Source organism: Drosophila tropicalis, unplaced genomic scaffold (assembly GCF_018151085.1).
Source record: "Drosophila tropicalis isolate 14030-0801.00 unplaced genomic scaffold, ASM1815108v1 contig_593, whole genome shotgun sequence".
In the NCBI taxonomy this organism is placed as follows: domain Eukaryota; kingdom Metazoa; phylum Arthropoda; class Insecta; order Diptera; family Drosophilidae; genus Drosophila; species Drosophila tropicalis.
Window position 1 is genome coordinate 14882074 of NW_027173070.1, and position 26929 is coordinate 14909002.

The following is a 26929-nucleotide window of genomic DNA, read 5'->3' on the forward strand; positions in this document are numbered from 1 at the left end:
TCGTTATTTGAATAAGCTGCAGCTAAAGTCGACTAATGTTTATTTAAAATATTTGCCACTCCCCCGAAACTGAACAGAAAAACAAATAAAAAACTATTGTTATCTAATTGAGCATATAAACCTTGGTTTATGTAACTTTCTTTCACTTGCGACTCACTTTATTTATAAACATTTAACAAGGATTTTAGTAATTCCAACTTGTTAGTCGGGACTACAATTCATTATGCAATAGGCTGGTAACTGATTAGACACTTACATACACACAAATGTACATACATACATATGAAAGTATGGGTATGCCATACATACATATATCGACCCAACGATTGTTTATTGTCATTTGATTTCTACTAGATGCCCATATATCCATACATATGTATGTACATATGTACATTCATATGTACATATGTAGGTATATATTTTGTTATGTATGTACATACATACATATGTATGTATTTGGGTACAAATTCTACACACACTTGGGGTATTGGGCGTACCTGCTTTTGTATCGTGCATTGTTCCATTTTTTTCGGATGGTATTATATCAACATCATCCGAATCATCTTTTGCACTGTTGTTTTGCATGTTAACGTTAAATTTAAAATCTAAAATGTTCTTCTAGATTGCACTTTTTATCACTTAGAATTAGCTAACACTTTTGTAAAAAGAAATGAATAATACATATATATATATATATATGTATGTATGAATATAAAACCGCATTATGTATTATATAATCAAAAGGCGTGGTCGTTTCCCATATAAAGTTTACACATCATTATCTTTGGCAATATTTGGTTAAATCTGTTTCAAGTCATTGACTTTGGGCATGTTTAACTAAAACAAATGGTTAATAATATTAACTAAATCAAAAAAAAATGGGTGGATCAACGAAGAAGCCAAGAGGCCTCAGCATTCGTATATGTATAGAGACTGAATTGTCTCAATTTGTTGGAATTTCATCAAAATTCAAATATGAGAATATTTAATTTAAACTTTTGTACTTTGGAAATATGCATAAACATTCCGATTCACTGTCGCGTAATGAAAAAAAGGATGTATAGAATGTAAATTTAGGTCAAGGATCTGGAACTCGTTATGCATCTTTTTTTTCCTCCTTTGGTTCATTTATTTGCTCTCGGTTTTTTCTTTCGACTTTTCTTTTCTTTGATGCCTGCAAATGAATCTCTTCTTCACTTGGGTGGGGCGGGGGGGAAATTAACTGCTTCAAAAGCGTGTGCGGATTGTTATGAAATAAATTAACAATATTTAACACTTGATGGAAATCGAACTTAAAGAGAGGCATGGAAAAACGAATTCCTTCACCATGTGATTATATAGGTATATAGATATTTTCGACCATTTTAATAATTGAACACACTGTCGTTTATGTATGTATTTGATTATTGTTGGTTTTCGTCGATTATTAAATTTCTACTCGGTTTCAGAAGAACTTGTATTTCATTGCATTGTATTATTATTATTTTTTTTTTTTTTATTATGATTTTCTTTTATTTAATTCATTTTCTAAAATTTATATATTTTTTATCAAGCGAAAACGCTCAAAGTTATGCTACTTTTTTTTGTTTGGTTGGATTAATAGAAAAACTTAAGAAAAACTGTTTGTAAGCCGAATAAAAATTATGTTGCCCAGGAACCTGAGCATTTTGGTTGAGATGAAAACGAAAGCTCTTCTCTACACACGCAGTTTTTTATACACATTCGTTTTTTTTTTTTTTTGGAACGAGAGAGAGTACGAGAGAGCCCAAAGAGAGCGAGAGTTTATTGCAGGTATGTATATTTTAGCCAGGACAGATACAACACACACACACACAATCACGCATACAAGCACGCACACTCATTTTATCAGGACCAGTCCAGCAGACTCTCTCCCACACAGACACACAGCATCCTTTTGTATTGGAAGGCAGCAGCAGGCAGGGGCAAAGCTTGCCCAGAGGCTGGGATGTTATCAAAGCTTTATTTCTGCCCAGCTTTACAGCTGAGCAGCTTTGGGGAAAATGTGTCAGCAGGACATCTTTCAAAATCCTTACAATTTGGGCCAAACGGAATGCATCTACATATGTACATATGTATCTCTCGCACTCACTGGAGAGAGTACACCAGGACATGGGAGTTGAGCTAGCAGCTGGCCAAGAGAAAAAGCGAGAGAGAGAGAGTGCGTCAGCAACCGCATTAGATATTTCCAGGCACATCGAACCCCCACCCAAATCTAGACTTCCATCTCTTTAATTTCGCTATATTATTCACACACATCAATTGAATCATCTCACATTAATGGGATAAAATAAAGGCAAGCACGTCGTTAATTCATCAGAAATAAAATATATTTCCTTTCCTCTCTACACTTGTAATCAGACTTGATTAACTTGACGACTTGTATGCTCTATGATGGTTCTCTTAAGTCACTTTGTCTAGGTCAGCTATCATGATACAAAAAAAATTATTTGTACAAAGCTTTTTTTGTTGATGCAGGCTTACTGAGTTAGAAAACTTTTTTTTGAGAGAGAGGTGGGGGGAAATGTCAAGCTGTGTGGCGAACCACTCATCTAATCCTTTATCAGCTTAATTCATAAGATAGATTAAATTGTGTCAGCAGACTTTTTGCAACTCGTGACCGTACAAGGCAAATGTGATAATATTTCTAAAAATATTCCTCGCACTCGGCGTCGGATTTAGAGAAGTGTATGGGGCCAAAATTTAGCGAATAAAACTAATTAATTTCTATTACCTGGAACTTCATCATCATGAATATCTCCTAATAGCTTTCCACTTGCTGATTCGTCATGCTGATAGTCCAATACAGTATCTTCGTCTGCTTTGGTAACTTGAAATCGATCTGGCATATTCTCTGAAAGAAAAAGAAAGTTTTTTAGCATTTGCTAAGTTTTGGGTTACTCTCCTGAGAACTTATCTAAAAACGCCTATTTGCAATTTCATTATTAATCTATGTACATATGTATACTTTATATGCTCGAAGTTGCTTCCTTCAATGATTAATATACCCTTTTTACACAATATGAACAAAATTCCCTTATCCTATTTCAAAAGAATAATTCGGCAATGATCCATCAGTAATCAAAATAATTCAATTTAAAAGGGGATCTTAATATCAGAAGGTAACTATGTATGCATGTAGACACTTATGTCATACAGTTTGGCAAGAAAGTGTTTGCACACAGGGAAAACATTATTTGTATGGACATATCCTTGGTTATAAACCACCTTGTGACTATAATTTGTAAATTTATGTCTCGCTATAAACAAGAATGGATTTTATGTTATATTTTATAATTATTATTTTTTAAATTTTATTTGAAAATTGACATTTTATTTGGCAAAAATTAAAAAATTGCCTATTTTCTAAATAATTCTTAAGAAAGAGGAAATTTTTAATTCAAAGTTGATCATCTTATCATATTTTTCATTGTGGATCAGAATTTGTCAATAACGATTCTTCAGTTGTTTAATAAACATATGTACATACATACATACATATGTATGTTTATTATAAATATCATATTTATCAGCCCCTCTCTACAAGAATCCCCATTCCCTTAAAATATCAGCGAAAAAGAATCAAATTTCGTCTTTGTTATCTTAAAACTTCTACACCGGCTAAAATACACATGTCTACATACATACGTATGTGTGTATGTGTATGTCCATACATACAAGCCTGCGAATCCCCCATGCTGATTCCCATATCACCCCTTTGACACTTATCTTTCTATGCCTGTTTATATGTACATATAAATGTACATATGTACATACTTATTTGTTAAGGAACATATGTACATACACATACATACATATGTACATTTTCCGTTCATAAGCAACATACGAAAATGCATACATATGTATCTATGTATGTATGTACATATGTACATACAGACCGAAGGCTTACAAGTATTACCTAACAACAATAAAAACAAACAATTGAAAACAGTATTAATTGGAACAACAGAAACTTTAGCAATCGGTCCCCCTTCAAAGAATGAACATAATCGCCCCCTCTCTTTCTAGCCGTCTGTCTGTATCTATCTGTAGATTCTATGTAGTAACGGGTTCGATAAAATACAAAACCAATGTTTTCGAGTAAAAAGTTCTACATGTATGTACATATTTACATATATTCATATGTACATATACATATGTGCATATGTATGGTAGGTAAATTTATTTATTTATTTGTAAAACTTTTTTTTTGTCCATGTATTTCGAGATTTACTTGAATAAGCGTCTTGCACTTGCACTCGAGGTCAACGACAACAACCAAGCACCAGCTAACTAGCCAGTACCGTTAGCTTCCTTCTAGTTATTTATTTTTTATTAATGCACAACACACGCACACACACCACACAAATAAACATATAAACACAAATAATAATTCTTCTCTCCTTTTTATTTAGCGAACTTTTCAATTGTACGAATAAAATAAAACTATCATATTAAAGGCGCATGAGTAATACAAAATGATTTTCTACTGTATATAATTTGGAAAACCAAGTTGGGGGAACTGCCTAGTGTATTAATGAAAATTGTAATTGAAATCAAATGTAATGCATATGGCTTGGCACAAAGCAAAGGCAAACACTGAGACGGACGGGATGACGATTGTATTTTGGACAAAATACATACAGCCAAAGATATCTCAATTCTTTTTATTGCAATTAACACCATCATAACTGTATACATTTACCATTTTTATGATAATTTAATCTTGAGCAAATCGAAGAAGCATGAAAAAAAGTTTACCAATACTGTGTGTGAAAGAAAAAAAATACTGATTCTTGAGGAAATTTATAAAGCAGACAAAAAATACTTAAGTTAAGAGATACAAATGTACATCCATATGTATGTATGTATGTACATACATATGCATTTGTAGTCTGGACGTAAAGTTCCTTATGTTATATAATTCTTAAGATTTATAAAATCACACACATGCATATGCGTCTATATATGTACATATGTAAGTGTATTTATTTATGCGTGTATGTAAATAGTTAAACAATTTATCATTAGTTTATTTTATAAATCTCCATATCTGTGTCACAAGACAACATGCTAAGAATGTCAATAAAATTGTATTAAAAATTAATAGGAATGTCATGCACAAAAATCCAGAATATAATCTACCCTATGAAAGAGATTTTGTACGCAAATAAATATAGCTCAGGAAGTTTTTATTGATATTACTTGAATGAATAAAATGGTAAACGATTAGATGAATTTATCAATCAATTTGAGTACACGTTTTATGAAATACAAAAATAAATCGTTAAACCTCCTATTTTTTAACATTATAAATTGAAAACCAACAAAATCTAAAATTTCGTAGAAGGCCAATAAATCATAGAATATTAAAGCGTCAAAAAAAAAAAAAAAAAAAAAAAATCTAATAACATTTCTAAGACATAACTGTCTTTTGAGTTATGAGCCATAAGTTTTAAAAAAAGTTCAATAATGAATTTTAAAAATAAAAAACCAAAAATGAGAGGCGGGCTATATATGACAAGGTAAAGATTAGAAATTAGTACACTCACTGTATTTCATAATTTGGATCATTTATGAATGACATACATATGTATGTATGTACATATTTAATATATGAAGATTGAGAAATGTTTTAAAATTTGAGGCTTGCAGTTTACGATTTGTTTAGATCCGCCTTATCCATTTTGATTGTCGCTAGAGCTGCGTTACTTAACAAGGTTTTAAGTATAAAATATTGTAAGAGGAAAAATTCCTCCTATATAATGTATCCTAAAAATTTTATAAAGATATTTCTGATATTTAATTAATGTTTTACAACAATTTAAATGCATCATGAAATTTGGCATAGCATTAGATAACTCTATTTCAAAATGATTTAAATGTGAAATTTAAGCTAATATAAAATTATAAAACCTTACAAAATATAAAATGCCAACGGCATTGCCCGAATTTCTTCAATTGCATTTCCGTTGAAAGATTTTGTTTATTGGGTAGGGTACCGTAGTCACCCTGTGAAGGAGAAACCATCGAATTGCGCGAGGAGGTTTGTTGGGAGCTATCGAACTGGAGCTATCAGCTGTTGACAAGTCGATGGTTAAAGTTTTTTAAGTTCCGTAGGTTTGTAATTTGTGTACCATTAGGAAATTACGTTTTAACATATAGAGACTTTGTAAAAATCTTTAAAAAAAATTATAAACTCAACATTCCATATGTACATATATGTATATGAATTTGAATTTATCAAATCTGATTTATAAAATGCACTGGCAACTTTTAAATCTTTAGAAAACTTAAAATTTTTTGTTACAATAAATTTGTAAATATATATTTTCTTGATATTTTTTATCTCTATGAATTTGAACAATATGAAGCCGTAAATTATGCTAAAAATAATTATATTTCGAGCTTTTTCAGGCTCTGATGAGCTGGTAACACTGAATTGGCAATCCGAAAGAGTTGGCAGCACATTTTGGGGAATTCTTTCTTTTTTCGTTTCGGCGTCGTTGCGGTGTGCTTAACGCTGGTTTTGTCTGGGCCGTTTTTTATTTGTGAAGGTAAGACTATAAATCAAATTTTTATAAACGGAAAATTAATTGAATTGCAAATGTACATAAAAATATAGTCGATCGCAAAGTATGTAAAGAGAAACAGATAATTGTCTCACTGATGAGCTTGGGCTTTGGGCAAACACGTGTTTTGTGAGAAAGTGTGGGAATTTTGCATATATGTACGCATACATATATGTATATGTATGTATGTACATCTGTGTAGTACATAATAACAGAATGGCGTATTACTTTATTAAATGTAGTTGCTGGGTGTCTTATGTGTTTCACCCCACCCATGTGCTTAGGAAAATTATTGAATGAAAAAACATGTATTTTCAGGAGTCAACTGCATTTACTGAATAGAAAATGGACGCTTCAACGGAAGGAAGTCTTGAGACTGAGTCCAACAACACTGAAGTTGATGATGACAAATCCAATTCTGATTGTCAATCGATGTAAGTAGTCATTGCAAGTTTTGTCAGACGCATTGCACTTAATAGAGTTCATCTTGCAAAAGGCCCGGTTACATGAGTTCCGTGTTACGCCGACAGTATTTGCAAGAGATGGTCAAGGCACTGCCAGCGCCCGTTCAAAACAGATTGGTTGCTTTAAAAAATCTACAATTGGAACATTTGGAAATTGAAGCTGAATTCTATGAAGAGGTCTACAAGTTGGAAAAAAAGTACCAGCTGAAATATCAACCCTTGTTTGATAAACGCACTGAAATTGTCAAAGGTACCGTAGACCCACCGAAGGAGGAACCCAAGTGGAAAGAACCCGAAGATGTTGCCATGGAAGGCGAGATTGATCAATTCCGTGATGCACTTAAAGAAGTCAAAGCTATACCTCAAGATGCCAAGGGTATTCCTGGGTTCTGGCTTACAGTGTTCCGAAATACTGCAATTTTGTCCGAAATGATCCAAACGCATGATGAGCCTGCTCTGCGCAAACTTTTGGATATTGTTGTAACATACGATGAAGATGTGAGTAGTTACAAAGTTTATGAATAATTATATTATTATTATACTTAATATCGATTTGATTAAAATCTATTTTACAGCATTCATATACCTTGGAGTTCCATTTCGACAAGAACGAATACTTTTCGAATACAGTTCTTACCAAACAATACTTCTTAAAGTCAACCGTCGATCCAGAGGATCCATTCGCATTTGAGGGTCCTGAAATTTACAAGTGCACGGTATGATGACTTATCGAATTATAGTTTCAACAGCAGTTTCTATAATTAATTTCTTAATTTAGGGATGCACCATCAATTGGGAGAAGAAAATGAATTTGACTGTGAAGACTATTCGGAAGAAGCAGAAGCATAAGGAGCGCGGCGCCGTCCGTACCATTGTCAAACAGGTTCCAACAGACTCTTTCTTCAATTTCTTTAACCCACCAGCAGCTCCAACTGAAAAGGAAGAAATTGATGACGACTCCAATCAGGTATAAAAAAAAAAAAATTTGTTAAGTCTGGTCGTTTACCTTTCGGTTTTCATTTTTCTATATAGATCTTGGCAACAGATTTTGAAATCGGGCACTTTTTGCGTGCCAGAGTTATTCCAAAAGCAGTGCTTTATTATACCGGTGACATTGTCGATGATGAGGATGACGAGGACGAAGAGGAGGACTACGATGAGAATGAAGATGACGAATATGATTCTGATGAGGCACCAAAGGCCCAAAAGAAACCCCAAAATAAGAAACAGTCGCCTAATGACTGTCCAAATCAGTAGATACTATACACAGATATTATGTACAACATACACATAATTCAAATATAATTTGAAATATATTTTTGGTGAATTAACAATTTCAAGAAAAATAAAATCAATTATGGGATGTATCCCAAATTAAAAACATCACAATCTTTACAAATTTTATTTAAAACTACATGAACTGATTTTAAAAAATTGTTTATAACAGACTGAAAATTCGACGCAAAAATTCTAAGACCGCAAAAAATTCGATAGTTTCAATAAAATGGATAGTTTTTATGAAATAATGACTTTTGGAAGAGTCTTTGGATGAAAATTTCATCTAGTCCGTTATTGAATTCAAAATATTATCGATTTCATTTCCGATATATCGATGAGAAAAGAATAACCAAAAAATCGCAACTTTCTCCTATGTATTTATAACTGTATTGTATACGCGTCGTATGTGTTGTATTTAACTTTAGTTAGGTAGATCTTTTGAATCTTTAAATTCATAACTATGAAATATTTTAGAATTAAACTAAATGCTTATTTAGGTTTCATTGCGATTTCGTTAGTTTTTGTAAGTTTTGAAGTCGATGCCAAACTTAATTTAAGGCATAAACTGTTAAGACAGTCACCCACTAAGAATGAAAGTCTAGGTAGGGCTTAGATTACAGCTTGTTTCAATTAAATGTTTTAATTTTAAATCTTTCATCTTTAGTCTATCAACAGAAAACTAAAAATAACGTGCTCAAGTCAATGAAAATATTGTTCTACAAGTGAGTAATATTATTTTTAATATGTATATTAGCAAGGTGTTTTACTGTTATCATTTTAAAAACTTCCTTCATTTATATTTATTATATAGAAATAATACAAAAACTTTAGAGTCACCCGCGTCTATTGATGGAACTATTGTTGCCAATTCCGGTTGCTCCCCATCTGAAAAGTTTGCCATCGTTTTACATGGATGGATTCAAAGCTGTGATGATGAGTGGTCTCTTGCCCTTATTGACCGTAAGTCAACTCTTCTGTTGTTGTGAATTTCTGGTGATTGGCTGTTTTCGTCGTATTAGGTCTCAGCTATTATAGAGGAGGTTGTGTTATTTGCATAGACTACAGTGTCATTGCCAGCTCATCTTATATGAGGTAAGCTCTGGTCAAATTGGTTTAATTATCATTTATAATGTTTTGGAATTTTCAGATTGTATAGCAATTTTGAAAGCATTACCACGTCAATTGTGTCGATTATTCTTTCCCTCATCAAGTACGGCTTCGATCCCAGACAAGCCTATATGTTTGGCTTTAGTTTTGGTGGTCAATTGGCATCTGCTGTGGGCCGCTCGTTGAGACCGCAATACGTGCTTCAAAATATAGATAGTAAGAAGTTTCTATAGATTTGCTTGATATATAAAACTAATCGTTGTAAACCTATTTAGCATGTGATATGGCTGGACCAGGATTTGATCCGATTACTATAGATCATTCAAAAGCTGGCAAGCATGTTCAATGCTTTCATTCAAGCCGTGATAAAGGAACATTTATCCACGCTTGCCACAGAAATATAATGCTAGGCAACTGCGGACTTAGTCAACCATCCGTAGCAAGTCAACTTCATCTTGGTAGCCATGGTCTTTGCGTTGATATCTACATTAACTCTTTTGATTATCCCTTCTATGCTGTGCAACCTCCTGCTGAGTGCACCTATTTTGGAACTGCAGCGAAAATTCCATCAAATTACACCGTGGGCTATGATGAAAATTTTAACAAGTAAGTTGTATAATTAACGTAGAATGTAAAATATATTTAATGTATGTATACTTCATTTTCAGCCAAGTACTTGGAAAAATATTTGTGCCTACTAGCCTACACTATCCCTATAATCTATCTAAAAAAGAGGTGGCATTAATGTCTGCAGATAAACAGTAAAACTATTAATAAGTACCTGGAGGAGCTAGGCTAATTAAATGAGCAGCTGTGTACAAAGTTTTTTCGAACTTGACTCTAGTTTACATTAGAAGACTTAGATTTTTTGAGAACTAAAAGTATCTTTTACTTCTCTATAAACGATAGGATGGCCAATTAAGACTTTTCATAAACAAACACAACAAAATCAGTCATCTATATTATGAATAAGCCAATTGTATTTGTTTTTGTTTTAAAAATTAGTTGCTAATAACAAGGATATTATATTTCCTTGTATTACATTTAATTGCATCATTAATTATTTTCTTTACTTTTGAAATCAAGTTCTTTGTACTCCGTTTTAAAATTTAATTTGAGCATTTCTCATTATCCTCAAAGTCCAAGGTGTTTAGTACATTGACATCAAGCTCTGTGTCTGCATACTCCAAAATATTGAAGTCATCGCCAATTTCAGATGTCAATGATTTTAATAGATCATCATCATCTCCCTCACCAAGACCACCCAATATATCGCCAAAACCAACATTCTCCAGTTCAACTGCAGATGATGAAATGCCTTCCTGTGACTCGGACATTTTTAGATCCGGATGATTTTTTACATCTTGTTCCAAGGTCCTGCCTTCTAGTAGTTGGGATTTTCCACTAGTACTTAACATTGGATTATTTTGTATCAATGGTGGATTCGCCATTAGACCGCCAAGCCTTAGAACATCATTTTGCATAAAGAGTTCGGAACTGTTGCCCATTAACATTGGCTCAGAGTTGGTTTTCTGCAATAGATTTCTCAGCTTTTTGTCACCAATTGGCTCTGTGCCATATACTGAATTTAGTTCGAGACGATTGTCGCCAGTGCTGACTACTTTGATGGAAGTGCTAGATGCTGCTTTCACCATCAAATTGTCATTTATCAGTGGAGAAATATGCGTTCCTTGTGGTGTAGTTGGTGTTGTAGCCACCGGACCCACGTAGCACATCGTATTGTCGTATTGAATAGGGTCTAAAAATAAGATGCATTAATTGTATTGTTATCTATGAGATTTAGATTATACTTACTACTGTAGCTGACAAACATATTCGACTGTTCCTGTTTCAGTTTACCACTTGGATGCTGCTGTTTCCATGTACGCGATAAGTCCTCCTGCTTTGGTGGTGCTTTCTGCGGTACGGTGATTTTGCTCTGCTCTCGCCTCTGCCTTAGCGCAGATCGATTATCTTTAGCCTTCTGTAAGAATGGTGCCTTCTTTTCGTTGCAAAGGGAACGCCATCTCTTCAGAATCTGCTTGCAACGATCATTCCAGTTGGGAAATAATTCCTTCAGATTAGCATGCTCCGTATTGGCATAAAGAACAGCCGATATAGTTGCCATCAAGCCAAGATCTGAAAAAAGAAAATATGTAATGACTTTACCTTAATTAAATGGAAAAATTAACTGATATTTACCCTCATCTTTACGCATTTTCTCGGCAGTTTTTTGAGTTCCCGCATTAAGTCCTTCCGGGGCAATATCATTTGGTTTCGAGACCTCTTCAACTCTTTTAATATCACCCTGCATATAGACTTGCCCCTGACCAATCATTGTTGGTACATTCTGTCTATTCTGTTGTACCAAAGTGTCCGGCGGCTGCTGCTGTTGCTGGTAATGAAGCTGATGCTGTGGAGAATTAGTCGTGATACTCGCCGGCATGTACAAGTGACCATGAAATTTTTGTTCAGGTGGTCCAACTTGTTGAGTGACACTATAATTCTCAATTTTCACAACCGGTGCATCCCTAAAAGAAAGAGTTTGTCATTAAGATAAGCAAACTAAAGACCCTATAACTTGAATATAAACATACCCCATCGTTTTTTCCATATTATCAGCAGTTGGTAGAAATTTAACTGAGGTGTTTGTTCCATCCACTTCAGACATATTTTGTGGAGCCTATAAAAAAAAAAAAAAGCAAACACCGAAATTACAGTTGATCCATGTATAAATAACATAACTATTGACATACCATTGCTTCCATAGTTTGCCTGATTGGAGCAGCAGTTGGTGGAATCTCTCCTTGGTTAGAATCTGCAAAAGGGAAACAAATAAAACAAAATCAAATATGTCTAATTCAATTTTTTTACATTTTGCAAAAAAATTACCAAATATGTTTGTTGGTGTTGATGCCTGAGTGACCATCGGATGGCTGACAACTGAATATTGTTCAGTAAAGGCAGGTGGCTTAGTATCCGGAGTGATCTTTTCTTGTTTCACTTTCTTTAACGTCTTGGCGGGACTCTTGATGGCCGGTAATGTCTCACCTTCGGTTGTCTTGGTATCGGGTCGGGTAAAAAACATTTTCATGGATGTGTCTATTTCATCCGATGACTCTGATTCATATTGGACAGTTTCTCCCGACTCTAGTAGAGACTTTCCAAAGAATGCCTCCTGCAGGTAAGCTGGATAGGCCTCAATTAGTTTATTTTTCTGTTTCTTACGAATTATTTTCTTCTTCTTGTCCATGCCAACACCAGAATTTATAGGATCTACAGTGGTCTCCTCATTATCCTTTTTGACAGCCCGGTTGCGTACAGAAAATCCACCGATGCCCAATTTTTGTAAATTCCGTTGTCGTTTTTTTCTCAAAATGTGAACACCCTCATCGTTTGTTGATATGGAAAAGCCTTCTGGTAGTGTAGCCTCAGTACCATCCCAAATCATTCCGTCCTTATATTTGTCATTCGGTACTTCATCCGGAGTTGTAGTATCTAGCTGACCATCTTTGCCCATGGGTTGACGCATTTTTCGCTTGCGTTTTATCTCGGTAGATAGGGATTTGATCATGTTCAATCCATTTTCGCTAAGGCACACCCCATCAATCCAGTGAATAGCCTCAGGACTTTCGGTTATTTCACTTGATAACATAACATTCCTATCCAAGCCACTTGCTCCGGCCTTGCCTCCGTCGTTACCCAACCCTGTAGAGGACATCTGTGTCTGTAGTTTGTGACCCGTCGATGGTTTGATATCCTCATTGCCAGCTATATTGGTATCTGATGTTGCCGCGGACAACTGTGGCTTGGCATTGCTTCGACATTTCAGGCACTTGTATATATTTTTGTCATAGTAATCGATGGTGAGTTGAGCATTAACAGAGTCACAAAGAAAATGGGACCATAGATCACATTTTTCACACTGAATTATCATTTCACCGTTCACATAGGGGTTGGTGCAAACCGAGCAAGCTGCTTGACTGGCACAAGGTGGACATTCTGACATATTGGAGTCTAAATTATCGGACTTCTCTGTGGGATTGCGACCGCACTTTTGACACATTGTGCAAAACGAGCATTTCCAAGTGCCCTGGGGCACTGTCTCGAGCGGGGGATTCACACAATAAATATGATACGATATATCACACTCATCGCACAAAAGTAAGCGCGCCTCGTCATTCTTTTTGCCGCAACCCTCACAAACGGTGCAATCCAGGCAGCGCCATCCTTTTTGCAGAATTCCCTTTGACGGCTTAACACTGGCACAGTATGGATGGTAACATTGTCCGCATTGGGCACATGTGATCATCACAGCATCACTTTCAATGCCCAATGAACCGCACATCACGCATATATCCTGAGCCAATATGAATTTGTCACGTGCTGAGCAAAGCAACATTTTTTTATCGCTTCCAAAATCCGGATCAACATTTCGATTGACATAACGATCGGATGAGTTTGTTGCCAAAACCATTTGGCGTCCTTTGCCGCGTGTGCTACGTTTCTTGCTTATTTGGGACATTACTCCCATTCGCTGAAGCATGAATTTTGCTCCCTTGCCACGGAGACTCGATACACAGACTTTCTTCTTAGCTCCCGTCGGCTGTTTGTAGTTTTCTTCACTGATTGCATCGGTGGTTGTAGGTCTTCCCTCCAATGGATCCATTTCATTGTCTTTCACCATAAGTTGGGTCTCCGATGTCTGGGTTTCGGATAAAGCCATGTCTACTGTCTCAGTTGACAATTGCTGTTGTGGAGGTCTTGTGGAATTAGTTTTACAATTTGGACAAACATAATCATAGTCAGGATTCTGTTCTTTTTTCTTATGATATGCCATCAAGTCGGCTTCCTCGTCACAGGTACTGTGCACAAATCTAAAAATTATTTCTTAATTAAGAAGAATATTCAAAAAGAATTCGTGTGACAAATCTCACTTGTGGCACCAGCTGCATTTGACCATTTCCTTATGGGAGGCAGCTCTGTATGCCTTTTGGCAAATAGGACATGAAAATCCCTTGTTCCGCTGCTGATAACAGGAGTCACAAATTGTGTAATGACTATGCCATCGTGAGGAACTGCCACCACCAGGTGTTCTTGATCCACAGTCTGTGCAAACGCGACAACGCTGCAAAAATTGTGTTTAAATTTTCTATTGGTTCAATTGATAACAACGATTTGTTTACATACATTACATTTCCAGCCATATTTTGGAATTGATGATATGACTGGTCTTAAACATGAGGCATGGTAAATCTTTTGGCATTGTTCACACTTGACGAACTTAATATCATTTGAATCTTGTTGTCTGCAAATTTGACATTTTGTACAACGGGCGCAACTCCAACCGGAACGTGTATCTAAAGGAATAAAACAGATTATACGCTATTGAACATACATATATTGAGTATTTTGGCTTGTGTGTACCTGGTAAATTGGCCAAGCCAATGCAAGTTGAATGGAAATGGTCTCCACAGGAACTGCACATAATCAATTTGGATAAGTCGCCCAATGAGGAGCATGACAAGCATTCCACATTATTATCACTGCCTGAAAAACAAAACACAACATGAAAAATTTTGTCGTGCAGGTCATAATTACTACTCACATATAAGGGGCACTTGGCTCAAATGTTCTGTACAAAACACTGTGAAGCTTTCCAAGATTAGCAGGCAACCGGCAGCTGCAGCACATGGAAAATGGTGCACTGTGCGACAATTCATCTTGCAATTAATAGATGCGCCATATTGACTGCAGAAAACACATTTCTGTTCCAAGAATTCACCCAGAAGTGTTAGAAACTGGTTAACATCCGATTCGGTTATTTGGGCTTTGCGCAGTGACCACATCAAACACATTCTGTGAACATATACAAATCCCTCCTCATGAAAAGCGGACGGATGAACAATCTCTGAATGCCCAATTTTGTCCAATTCATAGTTGCATTCTCCTGTGCTAACACTGGAAGGTTGTTGCCTGGTCCCATAATTGAACTTGCTTTCTTCAGTATTTTCCCTATCTAGATGCTTAAAGTCACTTTTCACTATCAATTGAACAATTACGCCCTGTCCCAAGGCACTTTTCTCGCCAAGATTGCACAGGCAGCAAACCTTTCCCGGGAACTTTTCAGTGAAGTATGGCAGATCATCGTTGATGTTGCTGCAAGCTATTATGGTTTTATCCTCCGGGTTGGTGTTCATTCTGTTCCAATTTTGTTAAATGTTTTTGTTTTTATTGCAGGAACAAGAATTCCTCCAAGCCGCCCTCGCAGGTAGAGTTGTAAAATCATCGATAGACAAAACAAATTTAAACTGGGAGTGGTGACACTGAACAATCGATCAATTATTTTTTGCAGAAGGGTATTCTCGCCAAGTTAATCGAATCATCGATTATTCCCATAAAGATAAACTTCCATCTCTACTTACGTGTTGCAGCTACTCGCAAAGACCATAGAACAAAATCAATAAAAAATACTTAATAAAATAATAAATAAATGAATCAATAAATTAAAATTGACGAAATAAAAAATTTCGATGTCCTACAGACCCCGAGGTACACTCGCGCGGGTTATCCATGCCAAGTTTCACAATGATAATTCCCTAGAAAACATTGACACAAGAAATGTAAGTACATATGTATGTATTTTTGTGCCAATATAATTTATTATTATATACGAATATATTTTAGTGGTATGCATTGGAACATGAACTACCAAAATATCAGTCAAGATTTGTGGCTCTTGAACAGGATTCGACAACGGTTAAATGGTTGGAACAAGCAAAAATATTGTCAACAAACATATGGCTGCATTTATGGCACGCTTTGGCCAGGTCAATTCTTCAATTCTTTATGACGCAAACTGACATTAATGGCTTCCTGAAACGTGGATCAATGTTTATTCTATCCGAAGAACAATTTTACAAGTTACTTGTAGCTGGCGGATTCTCCACAGCATCCATGTCGGATACGGTAAATGTTAGCATTTGAATCGCTCAATAGTTAAATTATATATATTTAATTTCCAATTTAGACTACCTTATTGGACATTGGTGCCGGTGATGGTGAAATTTCATTACGTGTTGCCAATACCGTGGCAGAGTTCTCAGGAAACGCCGTTCTTAAGGTATTCGCAACCGAAGCAAGTTGGACAATGCGGGAGAGACTGAAAAAACTTAACTTTAATGTAATACCCGAAATTAATGGCCTTCAAGATATGGATTTAGTTCTATGTCTTAATGTACTTGATCGATGCTTTGATTCATTCCAATTATTGGAGGATATACACCGGGCATTGGCGCCAAATGGCCGAGCAGTTGTAGCTTTAGTACTCCCATATATGCATTATGTTGAGACAAATACATCGCATTTGCCTCTACGACCTCTTTTAGAAGACCGAGGAAATGGACATCAGTTGTCATTTGAAGAGGAAGCCACAATGTTTATGGATGTTTTGGAGAATTGCGGTTTTCGTGTTGAGGCCTGGACAAAGGCTCCGTATTTGTGCGAGGGCGATTTACATCAGTCATTCTATTGGTTAATTGACCTCATTGTTGTGCTTTCCAAAAAATCCTTATAGTTTAACTGCATACGTACAATACTATATACTTAATTATTCCTTGGCCAAACATATAAAGAGGCGTGCAAAGACCCAATTGTTGGGGCATTTATTTATACTATTTGTTTTAAATTTAAGAAAATGGCCAAAATATTTCAAATAAATGAATTTTTTCGCTTTAAGTAAATAATTCAACTTTTTTATATTGGCAGAGGTAAAGGCTAAAGGTAATAATTTCTTCAAATAAATGGAGCAGCGTAAAATCAACATATTTGTCTTAAATTATCTGATAACAAGCATCTGATAACAAAATTTAAACTAGCCATAAACGATAGTCGGAACTAGTTCGTTTGGAACTATTTTAAGCATCTCAGTTAGTTCATTATCGTTTTGGGTCAGGCTTCTCTGAAATTTGGTTTGTTTTTAATTGTGTTTTTTTTTTTTGGAATTAAAGCAAAATGTCAGAAAGTACGTCTGAGGAGAAAAAAAAACCGATTCCTGTAGAGAAACCCCGATCCAAAAATAAAGCACACAATGAAATCAAAGTACATACATATATAAAGCATGCAACAAAATAGAAAGATATTTATGCAAAATTTTTGTCCCCAGATTGTTGTGCGGCACTTGCCGCCAACGATGACGGAAAAGGAATTCTTAGACCATGTGGATCCATTGCCGGAGATCGATTCGTACTATTATTGCCCAGCCGACTGGACACTGGGTCAAGAAGCCTCATGTCGCGCCTACATCAATATGTCAACAAAGAACATAGAAGAAGTCCTGCAATTTAGGGATCGATTTGATGGTTATGTGTTTTTGGATGCCAAGGGCGATGAATATGTGGCTATTGTGGAGTATGCTCCATTCCAATGCTTTGCCAAGAACAAGGCACGCAGTTACGACAATAAGGTAGACACAATCGAGAGCGAGTCACATTTCCAGGAATTCGTTCAGAAGTTTATCGAGGACAAGGAAGAGGCCAGTCGCCTGGGAGATGTTAAAATTGATATTTCCTATGACGATACCGATGACGAGGTCCAGTCGACACCCCTGCTTCAATACTTGGCAAATAAGAAGGAGAAACGACGCGAGGATAAGCGCAAGCAGCGAGAGGAACAGAAGCAGCAACGCCTATTGGATCAATCGAAAAATAACAATTCAAAAGATGGCAACAATAAAAACAAAAGATCATCAAACGCAAAGAAAGACCCACAACAACAGCAGCAACAACAGGGACAAAATCAAAACGAGCCAAACAAATCTTCACGTTCTCATCGGCGTACAGAGCGTGATCAGCGTCGAAGGGAGGAGCATGAGCAGAAGAAATTAATGCGGGATCGTGAACAACGTGACAAGAAAAAAGGCGACAAACCGGCAAAGCAACAAAGAAAACCAAAAGGTCAGCCGAAAACCGATATGGACATCACCATTTTAAAGAAAGACACTAAACCGGCACAGGATGCATTAGATGCAGATAGTACTACCTTTCCCGACATTACAGTTTGGTCTGGCGCTAACGCTAAGGATAACGATCAGAAAGTTCCTGTAGACGCTAAGAAGGAAGAAACCAAGAAACCAGCCACAAAAAATTCTGATTCAGGCAAATCATCTAAACAACGTTCTTTAGAAGATCGTCGAATAAGAAACAAGGTAAATAATATATATAGGCCAGCTAGTCCTGATCAAAGCGCAGTAGTCTTCTATTCTTTGTGTCCGAATTTCAGAGATGTTAAAAGATATTGATTTATATTCTTTTTTTTTAGGATCGTCCATCGATTGCCATATATCAGCCAAAGGCTAGAATGCGCCTTGGATCGGACGAAAATTCACAGAGTACTGCCAAATTGGAAGGTTGTGCTTCGGAGGGTGAAGCTTCACTGGTCGAGGAAAAGTCTTACAAGAAGAAAAGGCGATCGGGTAAACGCAATCGATCAAAACCCAGCGAAGCAAAAGATCATCCCGAAACGGAGAATGTGCGGCGCGTGTCCAAATCGTCTGAGAGCAGTAATAATAGTGCAAATTCATTGGGTGTTGTAAATCCAACCAAATGATATTTGAATAAAGTGAATGTATAAACTTCTCTTTATTAAATAAATCCATTGTGTATGTTGCTTTTGCATTAGTAGAATTCACTCTCCATGTCCATTTGGCTGCATACTTTTTGATTGTTTTTAACCTGATCCTGTGACTGATACATGTTGGCCACCTGTTGAGCATCTGTGGCATTCTCGCTGCTCTTATCATCGCGTATACGAATGAATCGAGGGAATCGTAAGGATATGCCACGTTCATTGTCGACAATGCCAATGGCAGCACGATGAATCGGACTAAGCGAAAGATCAGCACATTTTACCTCCCACACCTGCACTGGTTCAAACCATGCATCCGGTTCAAGACTGGAATCGTATCTGTAATAAGATTTGGGACCACTAATGACAGCTTTTCCTAACGATTCTGAATGTACTTTCAAATCTTCATCTGTGAAACCTGCAAACACAAATAAGATAAATTATTTATAAATTGTTCACGTCTCAAAAATGGATTTTAGCTCATACCTGTGCCAATTTTGCAGATACTTTGATATTCCTCATTCTCAGCATCGTAGCAAGCAAGCAAAAAGCCGCCGAAAGTGCCTGTTCGGCGTCCTTTTCCCCTATAGCCACCCAATACTACAAGATCCAATGAGTCGCCAACATTAGAAAGATAATCTTTCTTTAGTTTTAACCAATTTCTTGATCTTTTGGCAATTTCATAAGTCGCCTCTTCATCCAAAGTCTTGACCATGAGTCCTTCACAATTGCCTTTGACTGACTCTTCCAGAAACTGTTGCACCTCATCCATATCATTAGTGTTCAAAGCAGTGGCGAATTTCCATTCTCCCTCGACTTCCTGGAAATGCTCCAACAGAAGCTTTCGACGTTCGGACAATGGCTTCGTCACCAGGGCCATGCCGTTGATATAGAGTAAATCAAATATATATACACAGACTTGAACCTTTATCTCATCTATATCCACATTCTTTCTCTTCCTTGTGCTAAGCACTTGAAAAGGTAAAATCTGTTTTCTTTCAACATCCCAGGCAACAATTTCACTATCAATAATATAGGTTTCCACGGGCTTTTTGATGAAGTTTTTGCTCCTGGCAATCAAGTCTGGATATTTTGCCGTATTATTTTCAGAGTTGCGTGAGAAAATGCTAATCTCGCCCTGCTCATTGCAATGAATCTGTGCTCGTTCACCATCGTATTTCCATTCACAAGTAATGTGCATACCACCAAAACGTTCCAAAACTTCATGAACACCCTTCGTTGGTTGTGCCAACATGGGTCTAAGCGGCATTCCTGGATGCATGGGACAACGAGTGCTAAGCTCCTTTATGTCGTACTTTAAAATTGCGGGAATGATGATATCATAGTTTGGGCATTGGCTGAAAAGAGAAAACAGTATTAAAGATAATATAAAAAACGTTTCAAACATGAAATGAACTTACCAATAAGTGGTTTTTAGCAACAATGTAGTCTCAGCAATTTCATCTTTGTACACATCACCAACTTTGTTAAGCTTGCAGTCCTCGTAGTGATTCTTTTTAACCAGAGCAAGGGCTAGAGCTGTTAGAAGACTCTGTTCTGCAATGCCAATGCGCAACTTGCCAATTAGCGAACGAATAAAAAAGCGAGCCTCGGATAGACGACAGGCAACGAATACATCGTAGACAAGAGTGATCTTCGACTGCCCCGATATCTTAGCAATCTCCTTGAGCTTTTGGAAAACACCACGTACATTCAGAGGTGCTGGTCTGAACATCATGCGCTGGGAAACTCGAGATTGTTCTGCCACTATACCCAGATCGCCAGTTAAGTGGGTCTGAGATTTAATGTGTGCTAAATTGCGACCAGTCGCTTTGCAAATGGCCTTCATTAATGTGGTATCTGCTACGCCCAGTTCAAGACCTTCATAGGCAGGCGCCAATTGGTTAATACTAAGGTAAACACTGGGCAAGAGATCCTCCGGGCTGACCAACATTACGGAACAGAAAAAGTTACTGAGGGTATCGATCATTTTTAGGCGGCCCTTAGTTTCTTCTATAACCTGAAATGTCCGAGCTAAGGCCAAATATGGTGTCCTAAATGAAAGCAAATTGACATTTGTAAGTTTTTGTATTTCCCGCTTTAATGGAAAAACTTACACTCCTTTGGCTTTCCAGTAGGCATGTTTAAGCGGATGATAGGTTTCCATTGAAGGGTCATAATTTTCTTCGTCCTCCTGGCTAACTGGTGCTGCAGAGTTCAACTGCATTGGTGTCACCTTTTTTGCAGCAGGAGATTTTGGTTCTGTTTTTGGCTGAGCTATCGTTTCGTCTTGGCTGGTTTCCATCTTGATATTCTCAGTGTCCTCTTCATCTTCGCTTTTAATTTTTGGCTTCTTTGCTTCCGGTGGAGATTCTTCTTTCGTTATAATTCTATTATAATCAAAAATAAAGAATTTACTACATTGAAAATAAAAGCATGCAAATGTCTTACTTGGGTGCAGACTTTTCCTTTTTTGGCGTCACCGGCAAATCTACGCCCTCTGTTTTTGGCTTAAAAAACGATCTGAAAGGAAATTAAACACTGTACTAATATTTTACTTTGTTTTACTTAATTTTTTATTACGTTATTGACTTCTGCATGTTTATTGTTTATGCGAAAATAAAGAATTGTGGTGTGATTCGCGCCAATTTGATGTGTAGTGTGACCGTATTTTTATGCCATTAGGGCAACACTTTCGAACACTGTAAATTAACAGATGCAGTGCACGCAACAGCACTGCATTTTTGCAAACAACGTTAGTTAACAGCATCATTCGGGAGCACTGTTTATTTAACAGGGACACAAAAGAGGAAAAAAAAATTAAAAAGAGAAATACTTAAATTATTTGCAAAACGATTATAATATGGCGGACGAAAGTATAACTCGTATGAACTTGTCGGCTATTAAGAAGATCGATCCCTACGCGAAAGAGATTGTTGACTCGTCATCGCATGTTGCCTTCTACACCTTCAACTCAGAGCAGAATGAATGGGAAAAAACTGACGTAGAGGGCGCATTTTTTATTTACCATCGCAATGCCGAGCCGTACCATAGCATATTCATCAACAATCGCCTGAATACAACCTCTTTTGTGGAGCCAATTACAGGAAGCCTTGAATTACAGTCGCAGCCCCCGTTCCTTTTGTACCGCAACGAACGGTCACGGATTCGGGGATTCTGGTTCTACAACAGTGAAGAGTGCGACCGCATCAGCAACCTGGTTAACAGTTTACTTGTGAACAAGGACAAGGAGAGCAATGGACACGCACAGGGCCAACCTGTTATGCCCAAGTTTGCTGATCCCAAGCCAGGCACTGCCAGCATATTTAATATGCTTAGCAAAGCCCAGAAAGAGTACAATGCACAATTGAATAATAACAATAATAAGCCTAAGTCGGGACAGAGCGAAAACTCAACACCTGGCAATGTTCTGAAATTCTTTGAATCCGCAAAGCAGGCTACAGCGGAGTCGCTATTTCATCGAGTACAACCGTTGTCCGTTGACCAGTTGGAGAAACAGCAGCGCACTGTGACCCCAAATGAGGGAGGATCAGTTCAGTCCTCCTCTACAAGAGATTCCGACTTCGTACGTGCTTCCGAGTGCCAGCTATCGCCTTTTCAAAAGGTCGCCACAAGTCCCGGTCAAACTTTGTCGCTGCTCAGTGAGCTGAATATTGGAAAACCCTTTGCCGAGGCAAATGAATCAACGTCAGCCTTAATAACGAGCGAAGAGGAGCCTGGGCAGTGCCTTAGAAGGTTGTTGGCTGGGGACAGAGAAAAATCTGAAGCAAAGCCGGCTCTAATGCCACCTACCATGTTTGACGCACCCAATGCCAAGCCGGAAGTGTTGCTCCAGCAGCAGCAACAGCAGCCGCCTTTAAATTCATCACAGTTTGTCCAGGCGTTCACTTATCTCATACAAAACGATAAGGATTTTGCTAACAAGTTGCATAAAGCCTATCTCAATGGCTGTTCCAATTCGCTAATTGACACAAATGCAACATATCAATAAAATAAATTCTATTTTTTATCCCCAAAAACTAAACTATATCATTGAATTTACTTTACTTAAACGACTTTCTCTTCAGGATCGTTCTATAATGGGAGCTTGTGACAAAGTGAAAAATATTTTAGATCCAGCAGATAAAGGTTTTTGAAGGAAATAACAATGTGAAGCGATCGGCATCGATCATTTTTATTAAGGATCAACATTAGTTTACTTTGCTTCTCGTTTTATAAATTTGTAAAGATTTCTCTTTTTTAAACTTTCCCATTAGTCTGCAGAGATCTTGGAATGATTATACATAAACATTTCTATAGATTCCAATATTTTGATCAGTAAAACCAACAAAAGCATTTATTTACTTCTTTGGCCGAAGTGTGCAACCAATAAAAGGACCTCAGTAGAAGAGACGAAGAGTCCCTCCGCTTATGTACATACAAATGTACTTTAGGGATGTGTTACATAGCTTTAAGTTGACTGTATGATCACGGAAAAGTGGTTTAATTCACGTTAATAATCAAATTATCTTTTAAAGCCAGTGAAAACATGAGATTGAACATTAAAATATATAAATAAGCTCTCATTAAGTCAACTTTTTAAGTATTTAAAGAATTCATATCTTTATATTCAACTTGGTAAAATGTCTTTTGATCAGGATTAAATATTTTAACAACTTTCCCAACAAATTTTTTGGTCTTCATATGCAAGTGTTTAATGCCATTTGCGATTTCATTGATATGTAATTTCGGTTTGAAATTGGCGGAAGGATAGATTAATCTAAAATTTATATTAAAAATTCATAGTCTAATTCCAAATTCTCCGCACTGGCGTAATTCGACACTGACTTAGGATTTAATCTAACTTCTCTTCGAAAATCTAATATTAGTCGGTTTAGTAGACTCATCAGGATGTGTGTCAAATTTCATTAACTTGAGGCAAGGATCATTTGGATATAGAATTTCGTGCAGAATACTTTTGTTTCATAACGAAAGCACGGGTGTTCAGCTCTGCTTTGTTTTTATGATCCACTGACTTTATTATTAAGATGTAATTGGAAATAATCAAGTTGGCTTTAAATGCTTCTGCCACAATAATTTGAATAAAGTAGATTTTCTCATAGACTAACAAATTTTTGGCAAAAAGACACGTGTTCCATTTCCTCAAGTCATTGACTTTCATTTATATAAGTATATAATTTTAATGAATATTACAGTTTTTATAAAAATCCTTTTAAAGATTCACAGAAACATTAAACCCTACGTTCATCTTTAAAAAAATCTTGATACCAATTCACATATGAACGTGTAGGGCAGAATATACATATTAAAAGTCAAGCAATATGTTCTCGATATTTATGTATTCTCATTAATATTGATATAATTTTCAGTCAGTCTTCCCCATATAAAAAAAAACCTAGCTTTACAAAAATTATGATTTTTTTTTAAGTTTTTCAAGGCTTTTAAGGAAGGAAATTATTTTATTGTTTCAGAAATTTTTGTGTTTGAATTTAATTTGTAATATGCTAATTTGTATATTAATGAAAGATACTTTAGAGAAGTTGAATTGTATTAGCTTATAAATTACTAATATATTTTTAATTCATTTAAATGAAACAAGAAGTTTGGCTGAAGTACCTTCTTTTAACATTATGGATTGTCAGTTTTTAGTACCATATCTAACCATGGTGTAACTACCATGGTATAACACCATCCGCTCTCGGATTTTTGGGTCCTGCTCCTTAAATTTAACAGTATTTGGCCATCTGCTTAAATGCTTTGATCAAGGACCTAGCGTAGAAAGATATTTGTACACATTTAATCCTGAAAAGGGCTTTTTGAAAACTGCTTAGTTTTAAATATGGGATGCTTACCTTTTTAAAGGCACGTATGTATGCATAAAAATTATATTATTTCATCTATAAAATTTTTTTCTTTTCAACAAAACAACTAGAAATCCTTTAAGTCTTTGGACTCAAAAGAATGGCAAGGCAATAGCAATGAACATATTCATTAGACTTTAAGAAATTCTGGTTGAAAGAACAGTTTTTGACACAAAAGAAATTTAAGAGAATTTGCTTCAACTTTTTAGAAAATATACTATATACTTAAATATGTATATACATTCCTAAAAAGGTTATTATAAATTGTCTGCCTTTGGTTCCTAAAAATGTGTTGTGTTGGATCGTGTGAAAGATATAAAAGGTATTACCTTCAAGGTGCACTGATGTGATTAGTAGTAAAAAAAACTTTTCCATACTTTTACATACGAAAAATTCATGCGAAACTGATTTGTGGAAGAATTAAGAAGTTGAATTTGCAGTTTTGATAGGAGAACACCCAAATGAGTGTGGTACGCGACCACCAATATACCAGGCGATTCGAATTTATCCGACAACTTTTAGTTCTCTCATTGTAAAAGCAATCTAAAATGTAATTTAAAGTAATTACAAAATGATCTAATTGCTAAACATTGCCTTCAAATTCTTTTTATTAATATATTCCTTTATTGGGACTGTTTTGTAGCCATGGCGACGTCTCTAATGTTCATATTAGCTGCAGAAAGTTTAAGTTGCGAAATTTAAACCTCGTTATCTAACAACTCAGTCAAGATCAGTTTGGAACCGTTTCATTGGTCGCTTACCAAAATATTAAAACATAATTAGCTTAGTCAATTACGATCAAGATGCCCCATTTTCTCATTAGAGTATCAGAGTTTATTTGATATAAATATTATGTATATTGTATAAGTATGGATCCTCACAGATATAATAGGCAGTTCGTGCAAATATATGTGTGCCGAATTAAAAATGTTGGACTATCACCTAAGACATTTTTCTTCAGCATTTCAAGAAGCAGTTCATTGAATATCATCATATCATACCAATTCCTTGTCAGCAAAACCAAAAATGATGCATTCATATTTATATATAAGTTAGTAAAATGTCCTTTACTTGGACCAGGACATTTAGTAAAATAAGTAGAATTAAAATTGGGGTAACAAATTGCACCTAATCAATAGAGTTATATTAACGATGTCTTTTCTAAAGCTAGTTTGTTAAAAAACAGAGTCTTATAATATTAAAAAGATTTACATTCTTTAGTTGAATGTATTATTCTTGAAATTGTGTTCATGACTTTCATCAGTATTTGCCCAAGCTATTTAACCAATTGTTATAAAAAAGTTCGAAAAAGTTTTCTTGATTTTCTGACACGGTAAGATCAAAAATTGGGTTTAAATTTGTGAAATGGCTGGTCAAATTTTGCGGCTGTAATAAAAAGATCCTGTCGCTTCTTTTGATCAGACTTAAAGCAGAGAAATCGCATCAAAAAGTAATCAAATTAATTTACTTGAAGAACCTATAGAATATGAAAGTATCTATATTTTATATAAGGCCTGTTCCCATTATCGAATTCGAATAACTTTGTTGGACTGGGAATTGAGATTAATCAAATTATTTAGCTTAAAGAATTGTGATCTGTTTGGTGAATACAAAATAATTGAAAATATTTTCATTAAGACTAGGTGTAATTTTCACCTTTTAAATATTTTTTAACTAATTCATGAAAACATTTTTCAAGGCTTTAGCAATCAACTATAAATTTAAGTCAATAATTCATTGGATAGAAAGTTCAATTGAAAATTTCTGTTATCGTTTTTGGACTTGGTCATTTAAAATTGTGTTGTAACTCAAATAATTTGTTGAAATTAGCATTAAACTTAATTTGATTTAAAGAAAATACTTTGAATTCGTAATACAAGTAATTTTCATAAATTTGATCAAGTTGGTTTTATTTATCTAAGGATATAAAATTCTAGATTTTATAATTGAAGTTTAATGTCCAATTTATGGGATTTATAATCTA

At 35.7% G+C, this 26929-nt stretch overlaps 8 protein-coding genes across 18 annotated transcripts in view; 5 read left to right on the forward strand and 3 right to left on the reverse strand.

The window, feature by feature from the left end:
• kcc (solute carrier family 12 member kcc) overlaps positions 1–4451 on the reverse strand; it is a 12835-nt gene extending 8384 nt beyond the window's left edge. For 3 of the 10 annotated variants that reach the window (XM_068288866.1, XM_068288862.1, XM_068288858.1), the window contains exons 1-2: positions 4253–4451; positions 2753–2872 (exon numbers count right to left, since the gene is read on the reverse strand). In XM_068288866.1, the coding sequence (XP_068144967.1) occupies positions 2753–2867 (115 nt within the window). In that variant the 5' untranslated portion in view covers positions 2868–2872; positions 4253–4451. Of the gene's footprint in view, positions 1–497; positions 656–1381; positions 1641–2752; positions 2873–4252 lie in introns of those variants that run through there. The other 7 variants (XM_068288867.1, XM_068288863.1, XM_068288859.1 and 4 more) reach the window with 4 other exon arrangements.
• Nap1 (Nucleosome assembly protein 1) overlaps positions 1–8443 on the forward strand; it is a 24567-nt gene extending 16124 nt beyond the window's left edge. Inside the window, exons 1-6 of one of the 2 annotated variants that reach the window (XM_068288873.1) lie at positions 6426–6575; positions 6909–7024; positions 7087–7552; positions 7630–7770; positions 7833–8021; positions 8087–8443. In XM_068288873.1, the coding sequence (XP_068144974.1) occupies positions 6936–7024; positions 7087–7552; positions 7630–7770; positions 7833–8021; positions 8087–8311 (1110 nt within the window). In that variant the 5' untranslated portion in view covers positions 6426–6575; positions 6909–6935 and the 3' untranslated portion in view covers positions 8312–8443. Of the gene's footprint in view, positions 1–6425; positions 6576–6908; positions 7025–7086; positions 7553–7629; positions 7771–7832; positions 8022–8086 lie in introns of those variants that run through there. The other variant, XM_068288874.1, reaches the window with a different exon arrangement.
• A 331-nt stretch (positions 8444–8774) lies between these two features.
• On the forward strand, positions 8775–10492 carry LOC137576356 (uncharacterized). Its single transcript, XM_068289405.1, has 7 exons — positions 8775–8934; positions 8997–9054; positions 9144–9292; positions 9352–9424; positions 9480–9655; positions 9715–10045; positions 10108–10492. The coding sequence occupies exons 1-7, from the start codon at positions 8793–8795 to the stop codon at positions 10202–10204; spliced, it is 1026 nt and encodes a 341-aa protein (XP_068145506.1). The 5' UTR covers positions 8775–8792; the 3' UTR covers positions 10205–10492.
• Lpt (Lost PHDs of trr) lies at positions 10059–15726 on the reverse strand. The gene is made up of 10 exons (XM_068289403.1): positions 15048–15726; positions 14867–14989; positions 14630–14799; positions 14377–14567; positions 12332–14316; positions 12196–12257; positions 12037–12122; positions 11642–11970; positions 11255–11578; positions 10059–11198 (listed from the first exon to the last, which is right to left on the reverse strand). Exons 1-10 carry the CDS (start codon positions 15637–15639, stop codon positions 10549–10551), a joined length of 4512 nt encoding a protein of 1503 aa, XP_068145504.1. The 5' UTR covers positions 15640–15726; the 3' UTR covers positions 10059–10548.
• Positions 15727–15818: 92 nt separating this feature from the next.
• On the forward strand, positions 15819–17184 carry LOC137576357 (protein-L-histidine N-pros-methyltransferase). Its single transcript, XM_068289406.1, has 3 exons — positions 15819–16062; positions 16127–16408; positions 16470–17184. The coding sequence occupies exons 1-3, from the start codon at positions 15973–15975 to the stop codon at positions 17013–17015; spliced, it is 918 nt and encodes a 305-aa protein (XP_068145507.1). The 5' UTR covers positions 15819–15972; the 3' UTR covers positions 17016–17184.
• Positions 17185–17394: 210 nt separating this feature from the next.
• Positions 17395–19122, forward strand: Upf3 (UPF3 regulator of nonsense mediated mRNA decay). Its single transcript, XM_068289525.1, has 3 exons — positions 17395–17539; positions 17604–18644; positions 18758–19122. The coding sequence occupies exons 1-3, from the start codon at positions 17453–17455 to the stop codon at positions 19043–19045; spliced, it is 1416 nt and encodes a 471-aa protein (XP_068145626.1). The 5' UTR covers positions 17395–17452; the 3' UTR covers positions 19046–19122.
• On the reverse strand, positions 19059–21746 carry DNAlig1 (DNA ligase 1). Its single transcript, XM_068289524.1, has 6 exons — positions 21647–21746; positions 21515–21586; positions 21181–21453; positions 20485–21117; positions 19550–20421; positions 19059–19481 (listed from the first exon to the last, which is right to left on the reverse strand). The coding sequence occupies exons 1-6, from the start codon at positions 21661–21663 to the stop codon at positions 19114–19116; spliced, it is 2235 nt and encodes a 744-aa protein (XP_068145625.1). The 5' UTR covers positions 21664–21746; the 3' UTR covers positions 19059–19113.
• A 91-nt stretch (positions 21747–21837) lies between these two features.
• On the forward strand, positions 21838–23108 carry DCP1 (decapping protein 1). Its single transcript, XM_068289526.1, has one exon. It carries the CDS (start codon positions 21927–21929, stop codon positions 23073–23075), a length of 1149 nt encoding a protein of 382 aa, XP_068145627.1. The 5' UTR covers positions 21838–21926; the 3' UTR covers positions 23076–23108.
• Positions 23109–26929: the final 3821 nt, after the last annotated feature.

What these genes read in the sequence shown, in the direction of transcription:
- LOC137576356 (XM_068289405.1), top strand. Translation starts at nt 8,793, where the DNA reads ATGAAATATTTTAGAATTAAACTAAATGCTTATTTAGGTTTCATTGCG. An exon ending in GCCAGCTCATCTTATATGAG is followed by an intron (nt 9,425 to 9,479) that starts GTAAGCTCTGGT and finishes TGGAATTTTCAG; the next exon opens with ATTGTATAGCAATTTTGAAA. An exon ending in TATGATGAAAATTTTAACAA is followed by an intron (nt 10,046 to 10,107) that starts GTAAGTTGTATA and finishes CTTCATTTTCAG; the next exon opens with CCAAGTACTTGGAAAAATAT.
- Lpt (XM_068289403.1), bottom strand. Translation starts at nt 15,639, where the DNA reads ATGAACACCAACCCGGAGGATAAAACCATAATAGCTTGCAGCAACATC. An exon ending in TGGCTTGGCCAATTTACCAG is followed by an intron (nt 14,800 to 14,866) that starts GTACACACAAGC and finishes TTATTCCTTTAG; the next exon opens with ATACACGTTCCGGTTGGAGT. An exon ending in GGCAAACTATGGAAGCAATG is followed by an intron (nt 12,123 to 12,195) that starts GTATGTCAATAG and finishes TTTTTTTTATAG; the next exon opens with GCTCCACAAAATATGTCTGA.
- LOC137576357 (XM_068289406.1), top strand. Translation starts at nt 15,973, where the DNA reads ATGTCCTACAGACCCCGAGGTACACTCGCGCGGGTTATCCATGCCAAG. An exon ending in AAAACATTGACACAAGAAAT is followed by an intron (nt 16,063 to 16,126) that starts GTAAGTACATAT and finishes AATATATTTTAG; the next exon opens with TGGTATGCATTGGAACATGA. An exon ending in CAGCATCCATGTCGGATACG is followed by an intron (nt 16,409 to 16,469) that starts GTAAATGTTAGC and finishes TTTCCAATTTAG; the next exon opens with ACTACCTTATTGGACATTGG.
- Upf3 (XM_068289525.1), top strand. Translation starts at nt 17,453, where the DNA reads ATGTCAGAAAGTACGTCTGAGGAGAAAAAAAAACCGATTCCTGTAGAG. An exon ending in AAGCACACAATGAAATCAAA is followed by an intron (nt 17,540 to 17,603) that starts GTACATACATAT and finishes TTTTGTCCCCAG; the next exon opens with ATTGTTGTGCGGCACTTGCC. An exon ending in ATCGTCGAATAAGAAACAAG is followed by an intron (nt 18,645 to 18,757) that starts GTAAATAATATA and finishes CTTTTTTTTTAG; the next exon opens with GATCGTCCATCGATTGCCAT.
- DNAlig1 (XM_068289524.1), bottom strand. An exon ending in AAGGAAAAGTCTGCACCCAA is followed by an intron (nt 21,454 to 21,514) that starts GTAAGACATTTG and finishes TGATTATAATAG; the next exon opens with AATTATAACGAAAGAAGAAT. An exon ending in TACTGGAAAGCCAAAGGAGT is followed by an intron (nt 21,118 to 21,180) that starts GTAAGTTTTTCC and finishes GCTTTCATTTAG; the next exon opens with GACACCATATTTGGCCTTAG.
- DCP1 (XM_068289526.1), top strand. Translation starts at nt 21,927, where the DNA reads ATGGCGGACGAAAGTATAACTCGTATGAACTTGTCGGCTATTAAGAAG.